Genomic DNA, 19566 nt, shown 5'->3' on the forward strand with positions numbered 1-19566 from the left:
AGACCATATATTGATAAATATTTAGCCCGTGTGTTAAGGATATTGTATCACTTTTAAGTTTGTGTTTTAACAAAACCCTTGTTGTAAGACATTTTAATATTGATGTTGGTTGGACATCTACAGGGACTTCTTTTTCTGTACCGTGGTTTTTGTAATAAGATGTATCACTGTGGCCGCTACTGTATTGACACTGTGGTTCAACCCCACACAAAAACATTACCCTGCACTCTGTCCATCATGAGTCACAAATGCTTTCCCTGTCATTATAAAGCTTTTAGTATAAATCATGTACACACTCCTGAGGAGGCAATCACAATTATAATAAAAGTAAATATAAATAGATATTACAAATGGGCATTTTACAGTAAAACAATGGACACGTGACTAAATTAAATGACAAACAAAACAACTGTAGACTAAAAAATGTCAACAGGTTCTGATGAGGCAGCAAATGGTTAATTGACCTAACACTTAATTTTTTTTACCATTAACTCACCTATACAAATTATCTGCATACATTAATGGGGAAATATATTAGCTTATGCAAACAAAAAAGCATGTTAAAAAAAAATACCCTTCTAACGTGTTATGTTTTTTCCTGATTTTAAAGGTTAAAATTTAAAAAAAAATTCCCGACCAGGATTCCAAGTTTGAATTTGGCCTGATCTTCAATTCAAAAGTGACAGTCTGATGATCTCAAAGATTTTTGTCAGTGGGAGGTTTTTGTCACACGATGTATCACTGTGGCCGTTATACTGCACTGTGATACAACCCCACACATAAACTCCTCCCCGATTAACATGCCACACTCATACCTTTACCTTAAACTATGGTGTGTACTTTATTTTAAGTCTGAGATGAAATTATGCAAACAACAGGGAAAATATTACCTGATGATTACTTTGTATGTATGTATGAGTGGTATTTTTCTGTATAATTATAAAAGGGGCTTCACTACAACCAAAATGAGGAAAAAAAAACTTAATGTATTGCAGTGAAAAGTGCAAAACTGGAAACAATGGCTTTGAGCAAATTTGAATGGGAATAAAGCTAACTTGAATAAAGCTAGGAAAATAGGTTCTGACAACATTATATCCACATATTTTTCTGGCTGGATGTAGTAGTAGTACTGCAAATGCTTGTATCAGTAATAAAACCACCTAGTCATTTATAAAGTCTCAAGAGTACTTTCTACCCAGTGTTTAATGTGCATCCAGCTTCCATTTCCACACCAAGTATTTATAACTATGTGAATGACTATGGCCAGCCATGCACAGCAGTGGAACATCACAATGCATAAACCAATGCTGCAATGTGACTTCTCTGCATGACAAAATACAACACCTTTGGATGTTTTTGTTTTCAAAACTAAAAATTAAAGTAACTGTGGGACATAATGAGCACTTAACCTGATTTTTTTGTTTGTTTGTTTGTTTGTTTTGTTGAGATGATATATACTCATTTGGGAATTCTTCCAAGAATGATAATTTTATTTTATTTTATTTTATTTTATTTTATTTTATTTTATTTTATTTTATTTTATTTTATTTTATTTTATTTTATTTTATTTTATTTTATTTTATTTTATTTTATTTTATTTTATAATTTTCGGTTTTCAGGTTGTGTGCTACATATTGTTTGCTTACTATAAATTAATGAAGGCTCAGCTTCCAATATATACTGCATAGATCCAACTTCTGTCTGCAGTATGTGGAACTTACCACTGCTGAGAGGTTTTTGTAAGCCTGCAAATCACTGTGGCTCCCCCCATATACACAATGACACAAAGCAATGCAAAAAACACACACCAGAGTAGCTCCCGCTCCTTTACAACAACAGTTATTTTTTCTTTCACAAACAGAAATATGGACAGATTCACAGTTTTTATTTAATACATAACATATTCCAAAGTCTTTTAATAACTTGTTTAGACAATACTTGTGTGCGTACTATAATATTTTGTGTTTTGTTATGACCTGCATGATAAATTTTATTTTATGGTAGCCCTGCTTTAATTGTTACAGTAATTTAGTGACTACAACAAATGTGAAGGAAAGATTGAACTTATTTCCGATTAATTCTGCATAATCATAAATGTAATGTCTAATAGATTTACAAATACTGGAATAATGGAAACAACTAAATACAAACAATCACTTTTGTTGCCTCACAAATGATGAAGTTAAATCAGTCAAGTCACATCATATTGCAGCATTATTGCATTAAATTGAATCAGATTTTATAACTGTGGCATTATATGATTTGATTTTGGTGAATAGGGAGTCTGTGCTAAGAATATGCTGGATATAAACATAATGAGTGCTGTGGCTGTTTTTTATTTCCATAATTTCCAAAACACCAATATGTTAAACATTTGATATTATCCTCAGTCATTCACTATTTACTATAAAATTAACAGGAGAAATACAGATGAGGTTCAGAACATGGTTTTTATTATGGTGTGCAACATGGTGCCATAACCTCATCCTCTACCAACTCCAACCTCAGGCATGAATGAAAGAAAAGCATGGTTGCACTGACCTCTGCAGGCTAGAAGCCATGACTTTTGTACTTGTGCCAACACCTTCTGTCAGTGAAGTCTCACAGCATTGTGTTGTGATGTGCAAAAAGAGACCTGAAGATGGAAGCAAAAACAAGAGTTTCAGCTTTCAGAATTAATTTTTAAGCTTGCCATCGCTTACAGAATGCACTTTGCTTTGGTTGCTTGTTATCAGCGTCTACAAATTGTCAGACTTTAAATGCAAATACAGTGGCAGACAAATCAAACCAAACCTATCTTGTAATCTTAGCATATTGTGAGTACCCTTTTGTTCCCGATCACTGCTTTGTACTGGACGAGGACCAAATTACTGCTCACTTCATGCTCGCAAAGCCTTTCCCACCAGATGGGAGTAGTAACTCACTTTTCTGACTGTTGTTATTCAGCTGGTGTTTAAACCAAAATGCCAAAAATCTCACATTTTAAAACAAGCAAAAATGTTGCCCACGGGAACATGTTTCAAGTGGATGGTGCTGATGGGATCCTCAATGCTTATATGAAAATGATCTGTATGAGTGATATATGCTATAAAAAGTGCATTGATTGTCCATGTGTTCTTACATACAATATTTTGGTCCTCCAAAAATAATTTACATACAATATGTCTATGAAAGGATTAATAATCATGTAAGAAAAAGACACAATAACAGCAGGTGGGCGTGTAAGCCACATTTACACATTAAACAAAAGTAAGACAACGTCCACCAACTTAGTTTTTTGCTGAGTAAACGATAACATGATAGCATGCTTTCACAAAGTATGCACACACTGTACAACAGCAGCTATACACTGGGTGTTACCAAAGCTAGATTGGAAATATTAGATGACAAAAGCATCAACCATTGACATAGTATTCACAGGCAAAGCAACAGCATTGGATCACCAAAATAACAGTTACTATAGGCTATACATTTAGGTCTATTGTACGGTGTCATCCATGCATTGTTTGCTGTTTCTTTTTATTTTTTTTATTTGTTGCACACAATATAAAAATAATTTCCCATAATTCACACTCAGTATTACTCTCCAAAGCAATAAAAAAAAATACAAACATTTGCCCAAAAAAGTATTAATAATTAGAAAAATAAATACAATTTGTACTGTTACTCAAACATAAATTGATTTGTGTCAAAATACCAGATTTACAATAAAAACAAACAATTTGAGTATTCCTGCATTAAGACGCTTTTGCTAATATTATCTATTCAACTCTACTATTCACAATAATCTCATACTTAGTTGTCAAAAACACAGTATGGCAGACTTGGTGAAGTAAATCTACGATGCGTTCATCTCAACTCTGTTGGAGTAGTTCTTTACAGTGATATTTAGAAAGTTAAGGGGGGGTGTCTGTTTCGTAATAAAAACTTAACAGTGAACCTATTTCATTATTGATGTCTTCATCCTCTCCTCATTGCACCAGGTGCTGTTAGCATTAACTTGCTCCTTGATAAACGTTAGCTCCTTGCTCTCTTACTTGACGACAGGTGGTCAAGATATTTGTGAACCATCGTATCTGCTGCAAAAGATGCTGCCAGTTGTTCATTCTGACCGAAGTGTTGCTCTTTTTAATGGCCTCATAAAGAAATCAAAAAGATTTTGCATTGCCATTTTCATGTCTGTTTTGGTCACGTCCTTTGACCTTTGACCTGTCTGTCGTACCTTAAATGTAATTTCTTCCTGGACTGACAGTTTGGAATCTGAGATCCGCTATTAACCACTCAATGAAACTAATATAATATGAACATAAACAGCAAAAATGTGATATCTTTTCTTCAATCATTATCTTTTCAATACTTTCAGAAGTTCAGGCCTCTCCCTCATTGTCGTCAAGAAGAATTATTCTCAACTTCAACTTCAACTTCTTTAATATCAATCCACCATATGACATACAGAGTTACAGATGAACAGCATATTAGCTTATTAGTCAGGTTCATGATCATCATAAAGTAACTGATGAATTGCAGTTGTTCAACAAACAAAAAAACAAAACAAACAAAAGATACATGTTAATATATGCATTTATTGTGTTAGTTTAGAAGAAACAGGTTATTATTAGTCCTTGGTGATCAATGCTCATTTCGCATAGCCTACATTAAAATTAAACTTTCATTATAGAACACAAAACCAAAGTTTCTCAAAAGATAACGTGAGATGAAATTTTCAAATTTGCTGTGGTTAAAATGACAAATTGGAGGAGCCACAATGGTAAAAAAAAAAAAAAAAAAAAAAAAAAAAAAAAAAAAAAAAAAAAAGAGGACAGCAAAATAAGGATGAGGCAGAAAATGTGCTTATATAATGCTACGCTTTTCCAAATTCCTGGTGTGCAGATTCTATAAATGTTTCAAATTCTGCATTTTGTTTTAGCATTTGTTCTTGCCTTAGTGCAGATTTGTGTATGCTGAATGCTTGTGAGCCACTTCATCCCCAGATACATGCAGATATGCAAATATGTGGTATACTACTGACAAATGTGTAACTTGCTTCAAGGAAATGTATTTGCAGTTCTGACGGTTTCTACAAAGTTCCGCTGCAGGTGTGGTCCCAGAGGTGCAGACACAGTGGGGAAGTGGCTCTCTAAAGATGACATATTTAGAAACACCAGGAAACTGAAAAGCAGCCGATCTTAACTGATAACACGTTCATGGTATGTTGACTTCAAGTGGTGTTATTTTAGATATTCTTAGAACTCTGCGTTGTGACTCAAACGACAGAACAAAATCCTAAAAGGCTTGTCAGGTTTGTCACCACTCTATTGATGGCTTACTTGTTTTATTTTTTAATGCACCAAATGTCATAATAAGGACATGGAATTACTGATGAAAGCAAACCGGCAAAAACACGAAAGATGAAAAGCAAAATTTTTTTAGTCAAACTACAAAATACAAAACCCAACAAAGAATATGTACATTTTGTGTGGGTTTTTTTTGTGCAATTTGCTGAAAACTACACTTAATCATTGAATTAATAGTGTTCAAGAAAAGTAATCAAGAACTTCTGTAATCACTACAACAGTATAGTGCAGGGAAATGTTTTTATATAAATAATGAAGAATTGTTGTTCTTATTTCTTCATTTTGAATTTTTTTCTGCAGGTTACAATTCCATTGATCTGGTTAATCACTATTACAACCATTGACTTGAGCAATAAACAGCAGATTATTGGTTACGTACATGTTTTAAAATCTAGATGAAATATGCATCTATCCCATCTTTTATTGTTTCTTCATCTGAAAGAAAGAAAACATAAAATTAGTCAAATATTTATAACTCATATTCACTTGCTACACACAGTTCGTTAAATGGTGGTGAGGTTTTATATATCACTTAAAACTTGAGTTCCACAGTTTCATGCAGCTGTAGAAATGATACCCAACTGATCTGTTTCTTCAATACAGATATACAGATAAATATAAATATATAGGCCTATATATATATAGTAACCAGTTGACTTCATACTTGGTTCAGTTTAATAATATTCTTCAAGAACGTGTACAAAAAAGTTTGTCCTGAAAACGCAGCGAAATGCTGGTAACTGGTTAGTCCAAAAGTATTTCTAATCTATTTTGTTTATTGAATTATCTGTGTTTGCATTTAAACTGACACATTTTCTGTTGTTGGAGACACTCATTACTCAGCTAATGTTACAATTGAATTAAAACAGGGCAAATTCTCTGAAAGTGATTTCACTTCACCTTATGTGTCCATCAAATCAACATCCATTTTCCCTTTTTAAACAACTTCATGACAGCCATATTTCACTGGTATGTAATACTTTTTTGGTGCCACTTCGATTTTTGACATTTCACTGATAATTGTGTAAATTATATATTTTTGGTCTTATAATATGAAGCTAAACAGATCACTTGTTCTGCATTACAAAGGTGTTGCTTTTCAGGATTTTGTGTGGAACAATCTTGAAGTCCATCAGTACACCCAGGAAAAAAGTAACATATTCATATATCTTTGAGCACATCAGGTTCTTCCTGTTTGTAAAGATGGGAATACATGATCAAACCCAGAGAAAAAAAGCCAAATAAAAAGTAGGCCAACAGATTCTTCCCTATACTTCTGACATGTTTGATGACTGTGCTTTATTTTACATCATGTGACTTCAAAGTCCGTAATAAAACTAGAGGTCAGAAAAAGCCTGCATGTTTACCTTGACCATGCTGAATATCATGCTATAGAAGAGAGAGAATATGAAGAGGAATATGAAGGAGGAGGTTGTGAACCACAGGCTGCTGAACTCATCTTCTTCAATGGCATCGTCTGTGCAGCTCAGAGCAACATTTATCTCTGACACTGAAGTAGCATCTAAGAGGATGAAGGTACAGTACAGGTGGTTAGATTAATTCTGCGCGTGTCTGCATGTCAACGAGTGTCTTTAATTATGGCAATACACTTCTCTCTCTCTCTCGAATTGTGTGAGTCCTGATAGAAAACTAGTCCTGCAAAGCTTCTTCTTGCTTTTCATTTAGTTTTGCGATGTTATCATTAATGTACACGTGTAACAAAAGTGTCTCCATGCAACATTTATTGAAAACAATCAGCACACTCATCAAGCTGTTAGACAATGGGACAAAGACATATTGAAACATATGATGACGGTACACTACACAGCATACACTTTTGTACAATCACAGTGATTGTTGACATCACAAATCACAAAGGTTTTCATGGCAGAAATAATCACAGACAGACAGAATGACACATCAGCACACAAAACCACATTTAAAGCTGAATCTACGCTGCTTTAACATTCAAGTGAATTACCTTTGGCCTTAGACACTCCTTCTGTTGTCATAGAGCGTTCACTACCAGCCACCCAGACGTTGCAGTAGAACATTTTTAAATTGTTCCACTCTTCCATGGTGGGGGTGTAAAAACTTGTAACTGAGGAGCCATTTCCGGTCATCTGTGGGGGGAAGGTGAGGCCGTCAATAAAGTTCCCGTTGTTTTGTTTAAGCCCATCTGACCAGACTATGTAGTAATCCTGCAGCTCATGACTGGAGACCACACAGGCCAGAGTGACACCCGCTGAGTTGTTCTCTGGGAGGATGTGGACTTTCACTGTTGGCGGTTCCCCACCTGAAAGAGATACTTGGTTTACCAGGGAGATTAAGGCATCAGTGCTGTGTCAACTCAGATTACGCCAGTGTGGCATAGCTCTATATGAAAGGATTACTGATGGCACTCTACCAATCAGCTGTTTGTTAACATACCTCTTTTTTGCATATATATGTTGATTACCTCACAAATAAATGGAATGAAACAGATATATCATTCTTTGTAATTTGGTTTCATACCTTTTCTGCGGACAGTCAGCTCTTGGATAACCGGCATCATATCTTGTCTAGTGGCAGAACAGCTCACTTTGTCGACTGTCTTCCACTCTACGAGAGTGCGAGTCAGTTTGCTGGTTTTGCTGTTTCCTGTAGATTCATGTCCAATTCCTTTCACAGGCTGTCCATTAATCTTCCAAATGATTTCAGTTTCAGACACAGCAGAGTTGCCCTGTCCTGTGACGACGCACTTCAACTCTGCCTGGTTATTCTTAAACATTTCTTTGGGACTCGGAGGGTTCAGTGTCACTGTGATAGGAGCTGCATGAAGGAAAGTAATAGAAAACCAATGATTCATGTTTTGTTGTGTTTTTCAGAAAAAACATTGCAAGACATGCACAATCATTATACTGTTCGCTTCAATTTTATGTTTGATATTGATGTGATATTCACAATTGCCTTCTACCTTTTGAAGTCTTCTTTTTATATGTTTGTCCTTGGTGAGTCACGTCACAAGTGTAAACAGCTTCACTGTCCCAGTCTGTGTTGGTGATCTTTAAGATACTGGCAGTTGAGTATGCATTTCCAACTTTTTGGGGTTCCCATTTAGTGAAGCCAGTTACGACGTTGTCATTCTTTTTCCAATTGATTGTCAGTGTTTTAGTGGGAAGTTTCTCAACGCTACACACCAGGGTCTGGGTGTCTCCACTCGGCATCGAGAGCAAATTTACCTCTGGAGGAGTGAAGTTATCTGAACACGTGAAGAGAAAAAAAACATAAAAATCTATTTCATTTTGGAAATTAATTTTCAACTGTCTGAGAATCATACAGAAATTACAGAGATTTTTTTTCAAAGACAAAAATGACCTACCGTACACTTCTACACGTTTGGTGTGTCCATTGTGAGTCACATTACAAGACAAAGACATTGGGTCAGAACTTGAAACATGGACCACACTGACTCCCGTATATGTGCCTTTGTTATCCTGAGTTGAAGTGTATTGCACAGAATCCACTCTGTTACTACTGCCATTGTACCACTGAAAAGTCAGACTTTTTGGGAAGAAGTCACGTGCCAGACAACCGAAAAGGATTTTACCAGTCCCAGAATCACACTGAATCAGAGGGAACACTTCTGGAGAAGAAGTTGTTCCTGTGAAAGAAGAGGGAGTTTGAAGTTTAGAATACATAAATACATTTATATGTAATTTCAGAAACACAGATGATGACAGCTCTTAAAAGCTGATTACAAAAAAATAACAAAAATAATCAAAATGACAACATTTCTCAAGCTCGCCATTTAAAATAATAAATAAAATTTAAAAAAAAAAATTGTTGTAAATCATTGCGCTATTTATTATTTCTGTGTATCTGGTTAGAAACGTGGGTAGGTCAATAGTTAAAATACTAAAACATGGCTTCTGCCACCATTTTAACCTGCCAAAGCAACACAGCAATTAGGACCTTGAAAAAATAATAATGTACTGTTTTATCATCTTATGTGTGCTTGTTCTGTTTTTCAGTACACATATACATACAGTATATTAGATTTGATAAATATTATCTAAAAACAGTACAAAGTCAATAAAATGTATATTATAATTAGTAATTAATTTCATCCCTGTGTTATTTATGTAAAAATATATATATATTTCAAAAGTATCTTGTTAATGTCTTTAGTCGGATCAGTACTTTACCTCCCGGTAAAATGAATATGCCACCCCAACCCCCGCATCAAAATTTCACTTTTAGATATCCTGCAAGATTTTAGACCATTAGGTTCTAGATATTTACTGTATTTATGTAACTAGTAAAATAACAACAAATATAATGCTGAATTATATACTGCAAATCAATGTGTACATTTTCATTTGCAGGCCAGCGACATTTCAACTAAGATCAAATCAAACCACATCCTGCATTAAGTCACAATGTTTGAGATGAATGTTAACAAATTCTTTTTAAGAAACAGCAGCTTTAGAAAAACATCTTGTCAGCTCTGTGTTATCTGCTGTGCCATAAGAAAGTTCAATAAAATATGTAAGTTGAACTCCTCGACCATGTTTAAAACACGTTTAAAATACATGAATAAAGCAGTAACAGCAAATGACATGTTTAAAGGGGGCTTACCTGAAGATACTGTGACTTCAGTCCCTTGACCCCAGTAGTCGAAATAATCATCACAGTGCTCCATCTCCAGTCACTGCTGGAACAAAAACCTGTTGCACCACAAAAACACTTGAAAACCTCAGTAACTATATGAAATACATAGAAATACTGGGTTGTGGGAGATCTGGTGTCATCATGTGAAAATATTTTTTGCGTTGATTGTCGCACAGTTTTTAAAGTTAGGATTTATAGGAAGACAACATTGATATCTGTACACTAACTATGAATTAAGACTGCCAATTAACAAACTTTTAAAAATAAATCGGCTTCTTGGAATATGCAGACACAGTATTTACCTCACGTTCCAGTGAGAAATATTGGATTCTGTTTTGTTTTCCATTATCATAATGGATAAGTATAAGATTTCTGCTCCTAGGTTTTTGTATGGGTGTTTATCTCAGTGCCCCCCACCCAGCCATACACTTTGATAAACACTACTACAAAAACCCAACACTGTTTGCTGCACTGGAGAGTGAGGAGCCATCAGTTGGTAAGAATGAAACAAATCCTAAATTCTAACCAACAAACTATAATTAAGGTTAACTTTTGGATGGATTTCCATTTTATATTAATATTCTTTTAAAACCTATTAATCATTGCTTTTTGTAATTCATCAATATTTTGCTTTGAAAGACTGTGCTATCTCTTATGTACTTTTTACAAGCGTATAAAATGATATTTAGAGGCGTACCTGTTTAAAGAAGTTTTACAAAACTTTCCCTCTGTGAGTGCAGTGACATCTGCAGCGTTTTGTGCACAGCTCTGTGGATTTCTGTATCACTGTGGCTTCCGAGCACAAAAATAAAATGCAGAGTCTTCAGCAGTCAGGCTGTTCATGAGCAGATACACCTGATCCATGTTGTTGTCTCTGGAAATGGTGAAGCAATTCTTGACAGATGTGGAATAATATTTAGTGCCTCCACTCGGAGCAGAAATGTGAGCAACCCACTCCAGTCCTTTTCCTTCAGCTTGTCTGACCCAGCTGATATGAGCAGAGTCGTCTGATATTCCTGAATATGTACAGGTCAGCTTGTGGGACTCTCCGGGCAGCTTTACCACTGGTTCAGACTCGGTCAGAGTCTGACTGCAAACACCTGGAAGAAGAGCAGCATGGTCAGAGCAGAAGCAAACATAAACCGAGACACTAAAACAGAGCGCAGAAGTGAGGTATTCACCAGAAATCAGTGGTAGCAAGAGACATGTTATACATGTCGTTAAAGTCATCGTGAAAAATGTGTTGTAGAGTTGGTGGTTTGGTGTAACTTCAGCTTTCTGAGAGCTAAATATTGATGGCCAAGATCAAGATTTGCATTGGCACCTCCTCACACTTTCAAAATAAAGGAGGGAATAATAATTCAAAAATTGCGAGTGAGATTTGACCTCAACGTATATTTGTGTTGATCATAAGACATTTCCATTCATGGAGTGTTGAGCATAATATTTTATTTTAATTATAAAACAAAATGTAATTGATGGTTTAGGTTGGACAAGACACACAGAATAAATGAAACAGGGTGGATCCAGTATCTGGTGCCTCCAATAATACAGCTTTTACAAGTCTGACATGATTGGACCGTATAAGCTACCATTTAAATACTTGTAATTAATGCAACACAGCATAACTGAACAGGAGTCCTGATACGTTTTTAGTCTCTTCATACAATGAAGTGAGGGACAAATTTGGTCACATCAGCGTTCCATCAACCCTCCAAACTGCTTGACTTTTTCATGATCAGAGTGCAGCTTTTTTGTGTGTGTTTCTAAACAAGGCAACACACATGAAAGATCAATAACTACATTATGTGTTGATGTCACAGGAAACCATTCCAGACACTTGAAGAATGGATTCAAATACTGGTGTGTGCATGTGATTTACTTAACAACCATTGACGCTATTCTGGAACCACAACTAAACACAGCACATCCTCGTCTCCCCTCTAGAGGTTAAAAGGAGGTACTGCGCCCATTTTCTATTTCAACACATCACTGACTTGAGTCCTTACAATGTATACAGATAGTACATGCTGACATGTGGGGACAAGATGTGATATTTGAAACTGATGTGACAACGACCATAACACCTCATCAGCAATGAAATTAATCTGTACTAAATTGTTTAATAATGTGTTAAACTGGATTGTCAACATTAACTTCAAATCCTGAATGTATGTCTATAATTGTGGCTATTTATGGATATGAACATTTTACATGCAGTACTTGTATGATTTATACCTGACCATAGATTAAGCAGATTTTTGTGCTGTCCTTTGCTGTTTTGTAGAAAAAAGAGGATTATCAGTAAGACATTTTTTAAGTGTTTAAATAATTATTCTCGTAAAAAGATTGTCCCCTGTTGCAAGGACACACTCACAGAGGCTGGCTGTGTCAACTGTTCACACTTCACACCTGTGGTGGTAAAACATGTTGAATATTGAATCAGTGTAACAACAGTCAGTGTGCTGTGATCATACTGTCAGTGTCTCTGCCTCAGTGAGACTCACAGGATCCAGCAGCAGCAGCAGCTGCAGCAGAGCTACAGACAACATGTTGGTACTGAAGGTGATTTGATGGGAGCTTATCTTCTTCTGCTGCAACTGACAGCATGATATCAAGTCTTTATATAAGACTGAGAGGAAGTTGGATTTGCATAAAATATGACACTGACCGGTTAGAAAACGAAGATTGACAGTTTTCTTGTTTATATTCACATCAACAGACATTTTAATCTTCACAGCTTATCAGAACAAGAGCTGCACAAAAATCTGTTTAAAATACATTATGTTTCTCTGAATGTGTAGATGATGTTGAACTAAACTTTATTCCATCAATGAGAACAAACAAACATTTGTCTTGATGTTGAGTTTTTGTACAGCGTTGCTTCCTCCTGTGTCACTGTGTCTCTCGGGCACAATAATAAACAGCAGAATCCTCAGTCGTCAGACTGTTCATCTGCAGATACACCTGCTTCATGCTGTTGTCTCTGGAGATGGTGAACCGGCCTTTAACTGACTGAGAGTAGTAGATGGAGCTACTGCCACCAATAAGAGCAAGCCATTCCAGTCCTTTTCCAGCTGGCTGTCTGATCCAAGCGTACCAGCTATGTCCACCTGAATATGTGCAGGTCAATTTGTGGGCGTCTCCGGACCTTCTAACAACTGGTTCAGACTCAGTCAGTGTTTGACCCTCAGTGCCTACAAAAATATAAACAGCTCATTAGATCAATCACATTGTCTTCATGTCAGTTTTTCCAAAATAATTTAATGTCCTTACCAGCAAAGATGCAAAACACAATGAGCAGAACAACTGAATAAAAAGGTCTGATCATTGTAAAAGTCACTTGTTTCTGTCCAGTCTGCAGAGTGGATGTCAGATTGAGTTCCTGACCTTTGTTCTGCAACACATATGAAGAGATGGAAGATATCAGTTTTGCATTGACTCCTCCTCAAAGAGAAACATACCTGATTGCACACATCTCTGAACACTGACAAATATCATTGTAGTATGATTTGTTTAGATATGTTTTTTAAAGTAATTATTTCATGTTATTCGATCTAAAAAAAAAGTAACAGTTCATATTTTCATGATTGACTGTATCAAATGATGAGGTGAAAAAAAACGTGTGAGTGTAAAATCATGAATGAATTGTGACTCCAATCTGCAGCTCCTGTAGTTTTATGGAGTTTTATATTGATTTTATTATTTTGGTTCACTCGCACTACTTTCGTTGCACCATCTCCAGATCAGTTTACCAAAAGCTCAGCACAACACTGATGTGAACAGAGTGGAGCAATTAAAGAGACAGATTCTCCTTCTGGAGACAGTGGAGACTTAAACCAGTGCTTAAAGACACTAAATATTGGATTAGGATTCTCAGGTGACTTCTTGTCCAGGTGACCATTTTGGGTCAGTTATTTAAGGAATATCATACATAAATGTCCTCTTACAGTATATTCATTGTTTTAAACCAATAGTTTGAAATCATAATTGGAAACATTTTTAAGTATTACTGTTGTAAAAACATGTTATTTGTTACCCTATGAAACAGGAAGTCACAAACCACAACAGCAGCTGTTTCTTTTATAACATACATATTTACATGCATTTTATGGTTGTGTTGTCCCAATTAATGTGTTGTACTGCCACCTGTAGGTCATTGTCAAATATTTTTTGAGCTTCTACTTCTAAAAAAGTGTGTTCATTAGTGACAGTTACAGTCTCAGATATTACATGCAGTTTCTGTTAGATAACCGTGAAAAGCACATATTTATTATTAGCCTGCTATTGTGTTTCATAACAAAGAAAAACATTAAAAAAATGAAGGGATGTAACATTGTTTCATGAAAGTTTTGATGTTGACAACAAAGCTGCCAACAGTGTATTTGTCTGTATTTGAGTCAGTAGGGTTACTTTACATTTCCGTGGGTATATTGGTGGTTTGTACTAATATTGAATCAAAAAGGAATCCAGACCTTTATTTATTAATATCTTTATGTTGTGAAATCTAAACTGCTGACTGAAGAGAAAATAAATTCTATCATTTAATTTGTAAATGGTGGAATTTATGGAAAATAAAGCATTTTTTCATTTCATTTAATTTGTTGGTTGTTGAAAAAAAAAAGTGAATTCAAAGGGTGAGCTGAATGTTTGTTGTTATTATTTCTCTTTCCAAGTTAAAAAAAAAAAAAAGTAAAGAGAAAAGAAAACTTTATGTTGAAGAGGTTTGACATTTTAATTGAGTAGTCGTGTAATTAGTTTGTTGTGGTGTTTGTGCAAAGTATTTCAATGATTAGATTAGCCATATCGTCATGTTGTATCATGTAATTATTTTAGACTCATTTTCCATATTTTCAGAGCACTATGCAGTACAGTAATGGTTTGTTTGTCCTTTTCACAGATGTTCAGGCACTGAGAGGTTTTTGTTCAGGTCTGCTGATGGTTTGTGTCATTGTGGATCTCGGGCACAGTAATACACAGCAGCGTCTTCAGGCTGCATATTCTGTCCATTTAGAGTCACTATGTTCCTGGAGGTGTCTAAGTCGATACTGAACTTGTTCTTCAGTGAATCTTTGTAGTATGAAGTTGAAGCAGCTCTCACTCTTCCAATCCACTCCAGTCCTTTCCCTGCAGGTTGTCTGATCCAACCTGTGTAGTAGCTGTTCACAGAATAAGAGACCTGACAGGTGATGGTCAGACGTTGACCTGGCTGCACAGTCACAGAGGCTGGCTGTGTCAACTGTTCACACTTCACACCTGTTGAAGGAAAGAATTATGTTACAAATGATCAAGTTATATTGTAAAGGAAGAACCTCTGACTGAGAAATCCAAAGAGACTCACAGGATCCAGCTGCAAAAAGCAGCAGCAGAGCTACAGACAACATGATTTTAGTTGATCCTGATGTTCTGAGAACTCCACTGACAGTCTGATGTCATGTTTTTATAGCTGAGTAAAAAGGCAGGCCACTGAGTTTGCATAGAGTTAATCAAACATATGACGCATCAGTGCTGTTCTAACTGGAGCCAAAAAAAGTTTGGTCAGCAGAGTGAATACATGCATGTAAATCAGCTCGGCTTCATGTCATATTTTCATTTCATCACACCCTCTACTTCTGCAACATTTAGAAAATAACCTTCCACTTACCGTGATGAAATAACTGTCAGCTGTGCTGTTACTGGCAACTATTAATGTCTAAATATATTGTATTACATTATTATGATAGTTTAATTATAAATATGGATACATGGTTAGCCATACTTCCACTGTGCTTATATTTTCAGATTTTATTTAAAACAAGGTGAAGTTTTTCCTGTAGAGAATTAATTAACTGTAAACATCTCCTACATCAGATTCATAATCACCTTTGGTTCACACATTATTTGTAATTGAAGCATATTTCTATTATTTAATTTCCCTACATTACTTTGTTTCTGTTATGCTCATATTTGTATGCTATACTTCTTTTAGAAATATTGCATTTTAATTTGTAGTAAATATGTTTTGTTATAGATTTATTTAAAAGGATTGCTCTACTAATATATTGACAAATTATCTTCTTTTTTTTTATCATGTTTTGTAATGAGTTCATTATTTAGTGGTAATATTTCATGGGAACAGTAAATATCTATCTATCTATACGATCGTTAATGCGCTTAAATACACTGAAATCGAAGCAACATTTAAAACAAAGACAAATAACAAAATCCATTGAAACACTGTCAGAGAACAAGAGACGAAGCAGAACAGCTGTGGCCGTTCAAACAGTCAAATTTATAAGCTAATTTTACAATTAGAAGTTCACACAAATGTCAAATAGAATAAAATCATGATGTGATAGCATTTTATATTCAATAGTTCAAAAGTCAATTTCACTGTAACATCATTATGTTCTGTAAAACCCGTTTTCATGGTTTTCAGTCACTTCGTATTGTGATTTAATGTACGTGTAACCCAGGTAATGTTCAGTAGCCCATTTTCCAGACGTTCCCTAAACGTCTCACCGAGCGAGCTGGTGGTCTGAACGTCCTGGCTGTTGGGAAGTGAATTCATTATGGTCATTGTTAAAGTTGTTTAGCATCCACCGCTGTCGGATCAATTGCAGCCATAAAGCTAACGTGAGCGCAACGTTACCGCTGCTGACCTCGCGAGAGTAAAGCGCATAAGAGTGTGTGATGAAGTTACTGTGTATGTTGTAAAAGTATGTTGAATGCCAAATGTGTTGTTTGAAATGAAGAAAAACTGAGATCATTTAGTCCCAAGTGTTTTAAAGTTGTGAACGTTTTGTGTAAATCTAATGTGATGCAAGTGGAAGAAAAGAGAAAACTCTGACTGTATGATAATATAATATATTACAGAGTGGGAGGTAATGTGTATCACATTTAAACACATTTTCTTCTGCTAACTAGAAAACACCAATGATGATTTTCTAGACGTGTCATCTGCAATAATTTAGAAAGTATCTGACTTTTTTTCTTTCATCTCATGATCAGTGAAACTATTCACCTGCTGTCACGTCCAGTCCATGATGAACTTCACTCTCCTTTGTCATCCTCTCTGCAGTTAGATGAGTACAGGTGGATTTGACTCCTTACAGAAGAGAAAGAGTTTGAAAGAACTTGGCCATCATTTTTTAATACTGTGTTGAACAATTATAACAGTGGTTTTAGATTCCAGTCAAGTTAATTCAATTGATGAAACATTGACCAAGTAGACTGAGTACAGGGATTGGATTTTGTCACTTCGGTTGAAATTTGATTTCTGCTCTAAAGTTACTCAAAATCACAATGTGCTTTAAAACCTCTTCCAAAAGTAGAAGCAAGAAAAAAAGTTAACACACAAAAGACAAATGATCTTAAAGAACATTAAAGACTGTGCAAAAAATATGAAGTTTATTTGCATGTTTTATTAATGACACTCATTTCATAATTCAATTCATAACTCAATCCAAAACCTACAATCCAAAAACATGTGAAACAGTTCATATTTGCGTTTTCGTGTTTCATTTCCAACCACATCATTTTTGTTTTTTTTAGGAGCACATTTTGTAAATGCAGCTCTGAATTTGTAATATTTAATGTCCAAATTACAAATACATATAAAAACACACTCACTGAGACGAGCATGACAATAAATGTAACAGTGAAAACTGTAAGTTCCTTGAGGTGGTGGTTGAAAGAGGAAGTAGTTATTGTACAGCTCTTCTATTGCTGTCTCTCACTGTGTCTGTTCGGGCACAGTAATAAACTGCTGTGTCTTCAGTCTTCAGCCTGTTCATCTGTAGAAAGACTTTACTGCTGGAATCATCTCTGGAGATGGTGAATCTACCCTGGACTGACTGGGAGTAATAGATGTGACTACTAGATGTGTGTATAAAAGCAATCCACTCCAGTCCTTTACCAGGAGCCTGTCTGATCCAGCTCCAAGCGCTCCAACTGAAGCTAAATCCAGTAATCGTGCAGGTGAGTTTCTGAGAGTCTCCAGGTCTTTTAACAGCTGCTCCGGACTCTGTTATACTCCAACCTTCAGCACCTCTCCAAACTAACACAGCAACCACCAAGAGTGTTAGCTGTCTGTAAGCCATGTTGACAACATGATGAGTGTTACCCAGGAGTCGCCTTTAAATATCATGGAAACTGAATCCCTGTGAGAATTTGTTTACAGTCGGCTCCTCCTTTATTCTGCTTTCAAAGTCAAATTTAAAGGTATGGCCATAGTGTAACAGAAAAAATAAATCATATAAATAATCTGACAGCCAGAAAACACTGGTTTAAAACATTTACACTTTGATGACTTCAGAGATCTGGTAGGAAATATAACGTAAATATATCTTCAAAAAGACTTCACCGAAAGATGTAGAACATTTGCTCAAATAAAGTTATACTTACTCTTACATATTAAATTTGATAAGGACATTATTAAATCCTGAAAGTGAAAATATATTGTATTTTAATTGCACAATGATTATTTTTATAATTATTTTGTTTTTTTAACTGAACCACCAGTGGAATCAAAGCAAGCTAATTCAACAAATGAGTTTGGTACATCTGTTTGAAGGCTGAGATTAATTTTAAGACATTTGAAGGTTTCAGTGTAAAATTACATTTCAAGCCACAGAGTAGAGAAACTTGGAGCCCTAAGAGGAAATTAAGTGCTTAGAAACTGAAACCTGTGTGAATACATGCAAAATGGTAATTGCTGTAGTTTACTCAAAAATGTCTGCTGGCTTCTCGGACAATATAATCGATGTCAACTTTCTCTCCACATTTAAAAAAGGAAACCTGCCCAACAGTTAGTTAAAAGCAGCAGTTCTTAGTGCATCATGTGAACTGTGTCCATTCTTCTCTGTCGTCCTCTCTGCAGTCAGATCAGTGGAATTTATTAAATTTTGCATGAATTCTTCGTCACTGAGACCAAATTAATGGACTCATTTTTGGTAAAGCCGAGGAAATAATGTCAATGATTCAATTATCTATGTCAGATGTTTATATATGACACGTTAACAACAGACATTCATTTGAATTAGTTAATATTCTGTAAAATATTTTTTGGCATCAAGATTGTTTCTCCCTGTGCAATTTTGGGCATGCTGGGCAGAATATAAAGGCATTTACAACAGTTTTAATCATCTATTGTATCAGTCTGATCATTAACAAGCATTTAAAACTGATTTATTGTCATTTCCAAATGCCAATCAATATTTAAAATTTATTTTGGATTGTAAACATTTCACCTTTTGAATCATGTTTTCCAGCCAAACTCTGTGAATAACATGTTTCAGCTTGTTCTCTTTTCAAATTAACTTAATTAAAAGTATAATTTGTATTTATGATTATGACATTTGCAATTTAATATTAAATGATGTGTCTGATGGAAGTCAATGACTGTCAGTAACGTAACATTACAAAACAAAAACTCACAAATTTACAATTAAATATATTTATATCTGTTGGATATATCAAAGTGGTTTCACATGTGGTGAGAAAACTGTCACTGAGATAACTGTTATTTTATTATCTGTGGAGGTTTTTGTGCAGCTGCTTCACTGTCTTCAGTCACTGT

General features: G+C 35.2%; 1 protein-coding gene and 1 long non-coding RNA gene across 2 annotated transcripts; both read right to left on the reverse strand.

Annotated features, from left to right (window-relative positions):
- Positions 1–4563: 4563 nt before the first annotated feature.
- LOC138198114 (uncharacterized) lies at positions 4564–6873 on the reverse strand. The gene is made up of 2 exons (XR_011178252.1): positions 6722–6873; positions 4564–5789 (listed from the first exon to the last, which is right to left on the reverse strand). It is a non-coding gene; the product is annotated as an uncharacterized lncRNA (long non-coding RNA).
- A 206-nt stretch (positions 6874–7079) lies between these two features.
- LOC138198112 (immunoglobulin gamma-1 heavy chain-like) lies at positions 7080–15391 on the reverse strand. Its single transcript, XM_069149314.1, has 7 exons — positions 15349–15391; positions 14967–15263; positions 9975–10043; positions 8716–8997; positions 8311–8595; positions 7869–8165; positions 7080–7650 (listed from the first exon to the last, which is right to left on the reverse strand). Exons 1-7 carry the CDS (start codon positions 15389–15391, stop codon positions 7316–7318), a joined length of 1608 nt encoding a protein of 535 aa, XP_069005415.1. The 3' UTR covers positions 7080–7315.
- Between the last annotated feature and the right edge of the window lie 4175 nt (positions 15392–19566).

Source organism: Embiotoca jacksoni, unplaced genomic scaffold (genome assembly GCF_022577435.1).
Source record: "Embiotoca jacksoni isolate LCO1_2020_lvr unplaced genomic scaffold, fEmbJac1.0.p SCAF_15, whole genome shotgun sequence".
NCBI classification, from domain to species: domain Eukaryota; kingdom Metazoa; phylum Chordata; class Actinopteri; family Embiotocidae; genus Embiotoca; species Embiotoca jacksoni.

Coding starts and splice junctions, on each gene's coding strand:
- LOC138198112 (XM_069149314.1), bottom strand. CDS start 15,391: ATGTTGTCTGTAGCTCTGCTGCTGCTTTTTGCAGCTGGATCCT. Junction 10,044..14,966: donor TGTGTATTACTGTGCCCGAG/ATCCACAATGAC, acceptor TCCAGCAGTGAC/TGGAGATGGAGCACTGTGAT. Junction 8,596..8,715: donor CAAACGTGTAGAAGTGTACG/GTAGGTCATTTT, acceptor TCACGTGTTCAG/ATAACTTCACTCCTCCAGAG.